Here is a 12,420-nt window from a genome sequence, read left to right on the forward strand (position 1 = left end):
GCTAGGAAGTGAAACTATAAATATGCCTTTAAATTTTACAGCAACTGCGTCTGCAGGAGTTCACTACCAACCAAAACCTTACTCATCTAGTTCTAACGAAGTTTTATCCCCTTTCCAGCTCTATTCATACAGTGGACTATATAATTTTCCCTTTGAAAAAGGAATCGAATCCCGTGACCATTCCCTTGGTGTAGCCTCTCCACCACCATACGAAGAACCAGCTCCATCATACGAATCTGTGGTCAGAAGAGGAACGTGTCCTTCTTATACAACTAAAGGAAACACTTAGAATATGTAAACACGAAATTTCTTTGATAGATCTAGACGCAAATAGTATCCACCTCAACGTGGGAGCAGGAATTGTCGATGTAAACAAATATGCAGAAATCAATGAACAATGACTTTTAATATTCATAATGGCTAAATAGGAACAGTAATATCATGATACAAGTCTACAAATTCTACTCAAAATAATTATTATAATGACATTTTGGGGGAAAAAATCATTAATGAAAAAAACATTTGGAAGAGTTTCGTGGACTATAGTGTTATATGAGATTGTGTGTCACTCTAGCTACAGCAACTTTGGCTATGGTACCCAAAAAGTGTCACTCTGGTTACCGTCAAATTTCGAAACAATGAAATTAGTGCATAAGTTTGATTGGTATGGTGAAAAATTCTTATTAACATTTTCCATATTTTTTTTAATTGATAGAGTAACTTAAATTGGTTTCTGTAACATCAACAAGTTTAAATCTAGAATTTCTCTAAAGTCTACTGCATCTTCACAATTTAAATGTTCAGGCTCAGGTCCCTGAGTTGATACCAAGAGTAAAGAATTCAAAACTGTGTTACTTAGTCCGTTTCTAAGCTGACTTTTAATTCTTTTAAGGACACTGAAGCCTCTCTCACAACCCCATTTAATGCTAGGATAACTTAGCAAGCTTTGCCAAATCGGGATACAATTTATTTCTGTAATATTAATTAAGATTTAGCAGGTCTAGTTGTCTTCAATCAGTACGTGAGTTCGAAATAATCAACACACGGAAGGACTAAAATTCCGTCATCACCCCTTTCCACCTCCTGCATCACAGGCATGTAGTTGCAACCGATAGACTGTACAAGTTTCAACAGCTCAAGAGTAATTTGTAGTGTGGAGTATTTCCCTGTACAGTAGAAAAATGCATGGATCTTAAAGATGCGATAAAAGCTTTAAGTTCCAGTGACCTTCATTCATCATACGTAGGATGCCTTAAAATGCATAAAACCAAATAAGAATATATTGGTGATCAGAACACGGGCATGGTGTATATGTAATTTTATAATGAACGAAATAAAAAACCAGCTTTTTAATTTACATCCAGTGTAAAAGATGATATTCTGTCCCTTTCCTAAGTGATAGAAACAATTTGTTGAAAGTTACATTCTTTTCATGGATGTCTCCCAGAGTCTATAACTTATACATGGTTCTATAAATCAAATTGCACTCTTTTTCGGATACTGATTAAATCTTCATCATTATATGGAAATCATTGCTAAAGAAAGGAATATATTCCAATATTTTAAAAGCAGTTTTTAAATCAAAAATCTATTTTAAAAATATATTTATACATTATTTGTCAAGACTATTCTTGTAAAATTGTAAAGTATGGGTGGAAAAAATAAGATGAGAACGCTGAGTATTAATATCAAAAATGGAAGTACAAAAATCATACGGGGTTCATACACAGTACAATATATATAGTATGACTACGGAAGCGTTTTAGTGCCACGCAATATTTTTTTAAAGTTGGTAATTCCAACTTTAACGTTGGTAATTCCAACTTTAACCTTGGTTTTTCCAACTTTAAAGTTGGAAATTCCAACTTTAAAGTTGGTAATTACAACTTTAATCTTGCTTTTCCAACTTTAAAGTTGGTAATTCGAACTTTAATCTTGGCTTTTCCAACTTTAAAGTTGGAAATTCCAACTTTAATCTTGGCTTTTCCAACTTTAAAGTTGGTAATTCCAACTTTATTCTTGGTTTTTCCAACTTTAAAGTTGGAAATTCCAACTTTTTAAGTTGGTAATTCCAACTTTAATCTTGGCTTTTCCAACTTTAAAGTTGGTAATTCCATTTTTGATCTTGGCTTTTCAAATTTTAGTGTTGGTAATTCCAACTTTAATCTTGACTTTTCCAACTTTAATCTTGACTTTTCCAACTTTAAAGTTGGAAATTCCAACTTTAAAGTTGGTAATTCCAACTTTAAAGTTGGTAATTCCAACTTTAATCTTGGCTTTTCCAACTTTAAAGTTGGTAATTCCAACTTTAATCTTGGCTTTTTCAACTTTAAAGTTGGTAATTCTAAGTTTAAAGTTGGAAATTCCAACTTTAATCTTGGCTTTTCTACCCGCTTTTCTTAGTTTCTTTCTTTTGTTTAAATATCACAAACTTAATTCAAGTGAAAATAACACATTGAAATAGATTTGTTAGCAATTTTTCATTGCAATCTAGGGGTAGGGGTAAGAAGAGCGGACGGGATTATGGGGAGTTATAATATGGTACTTTTACAATGGAAAATAAATACTAGCACATTCAAATAAATTGTTGAACTCTTTTTATCTGTGTTAGTTTTATTTTTTTTACCTTGACCTTCCTTATGACCTTGCATAAAACTTCCAAGTTTTACCTAGAAATCCTTATATTCCTGTAAGTTCTCTTGTGAAATTCTATTGAGAATAAATTCATATAAATTATGTACACAGTATTTCGTATATGACAGGATTTAAACTTAAATAACCAGTTACAGATATTAGTCATTTATTATATATTGTACGAAAGAATGAGACAACAATTAAATAATCAATGTAATCTAATTTTATTTAATCAAATGAAACATTTTCTGCAAAATATACAACATAACTAAATGTATCAATTCCGTACTGGCGCCGATCCAGGATTTTTTTTCAAAGGGGGGGGACCCCAGCCAGAAATGTGTTGACAAGCAAAAAATTAATAAGTAAATAAATAATAAATCCTTTCTTAAACGTTAAAAGTAAAAGTTGTAAAAAAGCCAAGATTAGAGTTGGAAAAGCAAAGATTAAAGTTGAAAAAACCAACTTTAAAAGTTGGAATTACCAACTTTAAAGTTGGAAAAGCCAAGATTAAAGTTGGAATTTCCAACTTTTAAAGTTGGAATTACCAACTTTAAAGTTGGAAAAGCCAAGATTAAAGTTGGAATTACCAACATTAAAGTTGGAAAAGCCAAGAATAAAGTTGGAATTACCAACTTTAAAGTTGGAAAAGCCAAAATTAAAGTTCGAATTACCAACACTAAAGTTGGAAAAGCCAAGAATAAAGGTGGAATTACCAACTTTATAGTTAGAAAGCCAAGATTAAAGTTGGAATTACCAACTTTAAAGTTGGAAAAGCCAAGATTAAAGTTGGAATTACCAACATTAAAGTTGGAATTTCCAACTTTAAAGTTGGAAAAGCCAAGAATAAAGTTGGAATTACCAACTTTAAAGTTGGAAAAGCCAAGATTAAAGTTGGAATTACCAACATTAAAGTTGGAATTTCAAACTTTAAAGTTGAAAAAGCCAAGAATAAAGTTGGAAAAGCCAAGATTAGTTAGAATTACCAACTTAAAGAAAAATATTGTGTGGCAATAATACGTTTCCTTAGTATGACAATAGGGGTAGTCTCAAAAAATATTTTTGACGATAATATTACATCCCCCTTTTTTTAATTTTCAAAATCAACACAGAAATTTACATCGAAATAATATAGCTGCAGATCTGTAGCTCTCCAAAAAAAAAAAATTGATAGACCGGAGAGCTACAGAGCCACCCATTGAAAAAACTGTATATTTATTGCGCACAAAAAAGTGCGCTCGGTTCTTGATTTATTTCTCCATGTTTTTAAAGCTGTAATCTCAAAATATTACTAACCGTGTGTTCCTAATATATTCTTTGACTCTTTCCACAACAAAACATTCCTCATAATTGTTGTTAATGGTCCTCCTGGCCCTGATATTGCAATCATCGGACATTTCGCTTATTTATACTGCCATTTTGGTTTCAAAGATAATTCGGTCCAATACTGTAGATTCCTAATTAAACGCGAGGAATTAATTTCCGCGTAATTACGCGAGAAGCATCACTCGCGAAAAAATATTACTCGCTTTTATTTTTATAGTGCTAAAACCTATGTAAAATCTATTGATCAACCGTCCATTCGCGAATTATAATTCTTGCGATTTGACGTTTAAGAGCCAGTTCGCGATAAAAAGTACTCGCGAAGAATAAGGAATCTAGAGTATGCTTCGTTCAGATGTCAACTACGCGAGAACTTGATAGAAGAGAGAGTAATATATTTTTTGAAATCTTCCATTTTTTGCATTTGAGGGAATAATTTGGAAAAATAAACCAAGAATCGAGCGCACTTTTTTGTGCGCAATAAATATAGTTTTTTCAATGGGTGGCACTGTAGCTCTCCGGTCTAATCAATTATTTTTTTTCGGAGAGCTACAGATCTGCAGCTACGAAATAATAAATTCGAAGTTTTACACACGGCCAGAACGAGTGATATAAGGTTCTGAGGAGTCTGATGATCTGTCTTCAGTGTCTTTATTATCTCGGGTACTCTCAGGGGAACTACTGACTCGATTTGTTTTAAAGTCAGCAGGTGCTTGACAGACTGACTCATTTTGATCATTCATAAGTACAAAAGGTTCGAATTCTGGTAGTGGCGCTTCGCGAGATTTTAACAGATAGCGCCGGTTTCTACGATACTCTCTACCCTCGGGGGTTTTGACTTTGTACGATCGCGTGTCCACTTGGGATGTCACAGTAGACGGAACCCAAATACCTTGTTTCTGTAACCGAACAGTTTCTCCAATATCTAGTGGTTTAAGCGGTTTCGCTTGCCGTGAATAGTAAGCAGATTGCTTAGTTTTGCTCTGTACGAGCTGAGCACGAAATGCTGCGTGATTGACAGTCTGTGGTCGCAATTGCTCGTGAGTAGAGAGTAAGATAGATCTTAAACGTCGACCCATGGATTTTAGCTGCTCGTAGGAATATTCAAAATTCTGGCCAATCTCGATGGCTTTGTCAAGCATAAGATCTTTTCCCACGTTGATGAGTTTCTCTCATATCTTATTGGATGACACATCGAACACGATCCTGTCTCGGATCATTTCATCGCTATCGGTGTACGCACATTCTTTACTGAACCTCGTTATTGAATCTATGACGGGCGAACACTGAATTGATTTTTGGTTGCACGTGACTTTTGAATCGATCGTATAAAGTCTTTCATTTCTTACTGTCATCTTCTGAGACATTCCAAGTACTAAAAATGTCTCTACCTTTGTTTTCCACCCAGAGAAGCAAGTATGAACACTTTTCCTCCTCATTTTACTCTTTAGGGGACCTTTAAAAATTAACTGTGTGTGTTGTTAGAATTTACTCCAAGCCTCGGGCAAGTTTGTGGACTCCCAGTCTACTACGGGCTGTGGAATTCCCTCCATAATTCTGACACCATGTAAGATTGTAAAGTATTGGTGGAAAAAATAATATAAGTACGCTGAGTTCTGCCTCGTGTATTAACATCAAAAACGGACGTACTAAAATCATACGGAGTTCACACACAGTACAATACATATAGTATGACAATAGGGGTAGTCTCAAGTTATTTTTTACAATATTACAATTCTGAGGTGAAATTGCAGATGGAACTTGTGGATTCCTTTCAAGATTTTCAAATTTCTGTCTTGTTGAGTTTTGATCATCGTCATTTGAAATAAATTTTAAATTTGACTGCATTGATGACTTATAAGAATGCTGATTCTTTCGACATCTTGTTTTATCTGATGCTTAACGATCGATTTAAGCAAATTTCAACAATATATGTATTGTAATTTCGATTAGGTTTGATTGAGTAGGCTAAAAACTTGGTCCTCATTAAACAACTCAAAAATTCTGACAAGACAATTCATTGAGTTTCATGGAAAAATGTCTTCAAAAAGTTATCTCTCTTATCAGAAGGACATTACTTTAATATAACACTGCCTGGTTTTTCGATGGACTGCCTCTTCAATATTAGTATCAATTATTATTAAATAGATATTTCTGATGTGTAAAGTGATTATAATGAATCACCTGAACTATGCTTATGCACTATAGAAGTTAATGGGCATATACAATTGACTAATTATAACAAAGTATTTCAAAAGCTTTTTTAATGGATTAAAAATTATTGGTCTTTGATGCATGTAAGTGAAATTAATCTAAATGCATACTTTTGAACATACAAAATATATGTTTTAAAAAAACACGCAATTTTTTATTACGTTGTATAATTCCAGAAAACACCAGAGCTTATATACTGGAGTATTGACTTTTTCAAAGTAAATAAACAACATCTGTTTAATCTGACAGCCATATTCTATGACGCTTGACGTAAAAATAAATAAAAACAATGTCTAAATAAAAAGTTGAAATATACATTATAGGATCATTTATCCCAGTTGCTGAAATTATCCAAGTTTGGTTCAACAATTTTCGAGGATTTTCTGAACGTCTCCTCTTATACTTATTAAAGTATAAGCAGGATTATATGCATATATTTATTAGCGTGTTTCAAAGCGATAAATGCAGAATACACAAAACTTACACTATTTAGTCTATAAGTTTATACTGCAGTCTATTTCACTTGACATTTGATAAAATGTGTAATATTTAATGAAAGGAAAAACAAAGCGTCGAAAGAAAAGTTTGTTTGAAATTGGTCCAGCGGTTGAGAAGAAGATGAAAATGTGAAAAGTTAACAACAACGACGACAGACAACGGACAAAGAACTAGGGCGCTTTTGATTGACATTCGGCAGGAATCTGGGCGTAATTGAAAAGTAAAAATTTTACCAACATATCACAAGAAATTTTAACATTTTTTTAATTTATCGGGTTCCTGTGCAATAGGAAATGAAAATGTTTTCCGGAAATTGAGCTTTGATTTGCTCAAAAATAACTTGAAAATTGCCCAGATCAGACATTTTGTACAAAAAGGTACATTTTCAAACACATTTTTCTAAAAATTTTCTATATCTGGGTCTTCTCTCCATGATTTTGAAACGTTATTTGTGTGTATTTTAATTCAAAGAAACGAATACACTTTTTTAAAAAATGGAGAGAAGACCCAGAGACCACGAAAAATAAACTATTTCCCAAAAATCCAAATGTGTGAATGTTTTGCTTCTTTGTCCTTTTAAAATCATCTGTATATGAGTAGCGGTGATAGCTCAGTAAGTTGGATTACCTGTTCAGAAAAAAAAAAAGGATTACCTGTTCAGTGCACTCGATGTGAAAAGTTTTTGGTTCGAGCCTGGCATGGGGCGTGTAAAAAAAAAAAAAAAAAAAAAGAAAAGAAAAAAAAAAAAAAAAAGATTCACTGTTCAGTACACTCGATGTGAAAAGTTTTTGGTTCGAGCCTGACATGGGGCGTTAATTCTTTTTTCCATGCAAGCAACAATTTATTAGTCAGTTTCGTTTTATGTACTGATGTATTAAAATTTTGAATGAGATAAATGTGGTTCAGTTTGGTTCTCGAGCGAAATCTATTCTAATCTTCTATTCTATAATGTACATGTACACGTATCATGCATCTATGCGTTAAATATTTTAGGTGTTGTTTTTTTTTTGGTGAAACATTACTATGTTTTAGTACCCCCTAGGAAAAACGGACTTAAATGTTACAATTTCACAATGTCTTTCAAACTAAATGAAAAAAACCTATGGTCGTGTTTGTAAAATCTGACCAGCTATGTTAAGCCAACTAAATCATGGACATTTAAACCATAAATGTTTCGTACAAATGATTTCTGCAGATCACTCGCCAAATGCGCCCATCTTCTTTTGATCAGAAAAGCTCACTTGAGCCTTCGGCTCAGGTGAGCTAAAAAGATTTCACTTTTGTAAATAAAAAAAAAATAGCAAGAACTTTTTTCTTTCAAAATTAACATACCTTTGCTACGTAAGGTACATATACATTGTATATGTCACGTTAGAAGTTATATTTGTTTAGTAGTTCAGCTTAAGGTTTGACCAAACCACATAATTTTGATAAAGAGTACAAAAATGCCACTTACAGTTAATATATTTTGTAAAAAAAAAATTTTTAAATGTATGAATTTTTCTTGATGCATAATTTTTGGGACTTTTTCGAAAGTGTGTTTATTTTAAGCTGGTAAAAAATTAACTTTCTTAATTAATAACATTTTTATTGAAAGAAATCTTGATAAAATACCCGTGTACATGTAGCTCTTCTAAGTGGGAGATAAGAAAATTAATTTCTGGTATGTTTCTTTAAATGTTATTATATTCAGAGATCATTGAGGTCTAAATATACCCTTCACCCATCCTGTTTAAATACCTTCCATGGTCTGGTACCCATTGATTTATTTTCAGTCCACTTGTTTTTCAATATAAACAAAATGGCGTTCACGGAGTTACTGTACACACTTCCTTGTGTTATACTTTTCCATCTGTTACAAAGTAAGTCGATTGTTTATATTGTTTTTGTACTATTTTCAATTGGCTGTAGTGTATCTTTTATCTGATAAAAAAAAATTTTGGATCGTGAACCGTTGACTTCTACGTGAAAAAAGACATTGTGAAATCCATGTCTTAAGGAAAGAAATCTATATAGTACGTACATGAGATTGATTTTTATACGAGAGATGTACAGGTGAAATTATGGACAAAGCGTTTTCTCAAACATAATCGGCGCCCTAAACTGAGCAATTTTTTTTTATCATATTTAAGTACATCTTAATATTATTATAAAGTATAGACAAAAAGTAAATAAATTGTTATGGTTGAGTGTACAAAGGGTACGATCCTACCAAGCACGATCAAGTAGCCGGAAAGTTTCATAAGAAAATACTAGAATATTATTTCGTAATATATTTATAAATAGCCAAGGTTGGAATACAATTATTTTTAATCTACTATCTATTGTGTCGTCATTTGGAAAATTTCAAGGCATTTGATTTTTTGGAAGTTTCCCGAGCAACGAAATAGGAAAATAGGAAACATATCAGACGAAAAATTGCAACGTTTGTCGGCGCGCCGGAAAGCAGTTTGATTTAGGTGTAGTTATGACGCCTAATAGAAAACATTAAATGAAATTATATGAAAAAACCACCAGATCTTTAGTTTAAAAGTGAAATTTGAGTTTTCCTAGCGTTTTCTTTTTTGAGTTCCCGGGTACAACAAAACATACGGACAAACTGCAATGGTATAGTGAAAGACGCTGTCACTGCAGACCGTCGATATAAGCTTGCCAAAAAAATTAACATTCTATGTAAAAGTATCATTAAAAATTAATGTTATGGTTTTTACATCGTCAGAATAATAAATGAAATAAAAAAGGTATATTAAAAGAAAAAAAGTTTCTTTTTTTCTGTGTAACTTGCCAGAAAAGGAGAAAAGTTGGGCGTAAACATTTCAAAGTATTTCATTAAACTTAAGCGAACAACTTTTGGTTTTTAGCACCAGCATGTTTGTACTCTTACAAAAACTCTGTCTATTTATATTCTGAAATAGGTAGTGAAGGAGCATACAGGTCATATCGTTACTACAGATACAGTTATTATTACTATTATTCCTACGACTATGTCTATTTATCGTGAGTAAAGTTTTGTCATTTATTCGTAAGAAATCCAATGAGTGATTGAATTTTTATCGTTTTCTTAATATTTACCGCAAAATATATCTCAACCATGATAAAAAATAACGTTCAAGACTTTTGAGTGAATCATAATAGCAGTTGTAAAATAACTAGGTGGTACATAATTGAAAAAAAAAAATCAATGACAGAAATATTCTTTTGCATTATAAATGTTAAATTATGAATGATTAGTTCTCAGTCTTTTCTACACATTGTTAATATCAGAATCTGTATACAAGTATTAACTTTATATTATATTCATTACGACATGTACATTTATATATACACATTGTAGAGGCGGAGCAATTGCTGGTATCGTCAGTGGTATCATCTTTTTCATCGTCTTTATCGTCATAATGGTGGTTTGCTGCTGTCGTGCAGCACAACAGAGAAGACAAATGCCGGGTGTTGTCTACAGCAATGGAATGAACCAGCAAACGGTGATATCAACAGGTACATGTCTACATATATACATTTAACTTATTGAACTCCACAGAGAACTTTAAAAAACATGATTCTATATCACTAAATTATTTTACTCTGCGATTCACATTCCTAATGATTTAGGTATCTATTGATTTTGTATTCTTGCAAAACTTATTGATCACATTTTACCTTTTCATTGAATGCACTCCAATAGTTCAACTAACATTTAGTTAAATATTATTAAATTAATTGTGAAGCTAACGAACAGAAACTGTACTTAAAACATTACAATTGAGAGCAAATTAAACATGGACCCTTGAAAACATGAATTTAATTTGCTTACACTGTACACAATTATATAGATTAAGTAAATACCACCAGCAATTTTTTTTACTTTAATACTTTTAACCTATTTAATTAACATTAAATGATTTTTTTTTTATAATGTAAATTACATTATCAATTAAATGTATCTACTTGTCTCACCAGCAAACACTGCCCCCGGATTGTACCCCACTCAGCCCTACCCTGCTGCTGGTCAATATAACATGGGAATGCAGTACGGGGCACCGGGTCAGCAGTATGGGGCACCAGTTCAGCAGTACGGGGCACCAGGCCAGCAGTACGGAGTCCCTGGTCAACAGATTGTTTACCCTCCTACTGGACAACAATATACAGAACCTGCACCATCATACGAATCAGTTACGGAACAGAAAACTCCGCCTAATCCAACTTAAGAATGCTGTTACATGTACCAGAACCCAGACATGGTTCAGAATATATTTTCCCCTGCCACTAATGATGGACAATACAGAATTTTTATTATTTTTTAAAAACTTGTAAAACTTTAGTATTCCCGGTTATTTTTCATGTTTTGTAAAACTATTTTTAACTCAAACAAGGTTGAATTACTGCTGATTTTTATTTTAATTTGTTTTCACAAATATCAGAGAAAAAGGATACAAATTTCATGGCAAAAATATATACAAAAACTTCACACGATATGTAAGCCAAAATATTTCAGGAGTACACAGTTTCACTTACTTCAATAATATTTATTAATTGCAGTTTATTAAGTAATGAAGGATACTAACAGCGCGTACCTGTATCATCAGTAAAATACAAAATGTATGCTAATATCAAGCTACGGATTACAATTATATCATGTATGGCGACACTTATTAACAAAAATTATTGATTTGACGTTCTAATATAAACTACTGGTGATATACGTGTATAAATATATTAATCAGAAACTTTTATATTGTATTGAAATTGCTGTTAATGTTTTTTTTTCAATGGTTGAACTCTTGACTTATCATAAAAATCACTTTGAACATATCTGAAAGTCCTACGTATTGTTGTTTTCTCTATTGAATGTAAATAACGTATACTAGCTATTACCACAAACAAATTTTTCTACCTTCCGCATAAAAGAGTTACACTACCAGAATTTGTAATGTTTGGTTCTAATTTTATAAAACCGGAAATTATAATGTAAACATGCTTCATCGGTAATTGTTCCGGGAAAATTACAAGCGAGTCCAAATATAAGCGTTTAAGAAAGGAGTTTGAAGGGGAAAAAAGAAGCAGCAAGTTATCAATATATCAATATATTCAACTACGAAAATTGAAAAAAATAATTATTTTTGTTCGGACAGTGTTCATGCAGACTTTAGAGGATACAACTCTTTCCTGACCTGGCTCAATAAAAATCTTTTTTTTCTCTCGTTTTATTAGTGTCGAAAGGATACACGATTCCTTGTTTCTTCAAAAATAATACTACTGTCAAGACTCCGTAAAAATATCAACATATTTCTGGATTTTTTGTAAACTTATTACACAAGTTTTATCCTTTTTTAAAATAAATTGATTAATATATTATTTGACTGCCAATGAGAAAAAATTTGTTTGCCTACAATAAAATCTTTGACACAGGAGAATGATCTGTATAACTTTATAACTACAAATTTATTTCTTCATTAAGATGGAAGTAATAAATTTAAAGCTTGATAATTCTTGAACTAAAAATATACATCTTCCAACTCTCCGGAATCTTGATGCATTTTTAGCTCAGCTAAGCCGAAGGCTGAAGTGAGCCTTTCTGATCACATTTGGTCCAGCGCCCGTCTGTTTGTCTGAAAACTTATTACATTTTTAACTTCTTCTCAAGAACCACCGGGACAATTTTAACCAAACTTGTCACTAAGTATCTTTGGGTAATGGGAATTTAAGTTTGTTATGGCCCCATGGTCAGGGGTTCTGGAGTTCGGGCGGGGTTCTATC

At 32.3% G+C, this 12,420-nt stretch overlaps 1 protein-coding gene across 1 annotated transcript; it reads left to right on the forward strand.

The window, feature by feature from the left end:
* The first annotated feature begins 8,415 nt into the window (after window positions 1-8,415).
* Window positions 8,416-12,184, forward strand: LOC134275500 (cysteine and tyrosine-rich protein 1-like). The gene is made up of 4 exons (XM_062757785.1): window positions 8,416-8,531; window positions 9,585-9,666; window positions 10,004-10,161; window positions 10,624-12,184. The coding sequence occupies exons 1-4, from the start codon at window positions 8,471-8,473 to the stop codon at window positions 10,869-10,871; spliced, it is 549 nt and encodes a 182-aa protein (XP_062613769.1). The 5' UTR covers window positions 8,416-8,470; the 3' UTR covers window positions 10,872-12,184.
* Window positions 12,185-12,420: the final 236 nt, after the last annotated feature.

The sequence above is a fragment of the Saccostrea cucullata genome, unplaced genomic scaffold, assembly GCF_032062105.1.
Source record: "Saccostrea cucullata isolate Sc308-1 unplaced genomic scaffold, CSIRO_AGI_Scuc_v1 ctg15329, whole genome shotgun sequence".
Lineage (NCBI taxonomy): Eukaryota > Metazoa > Mollusca > Bivalvia > Ostreida > Ostreidae > Saccostrea > Saccostrea cuccullata.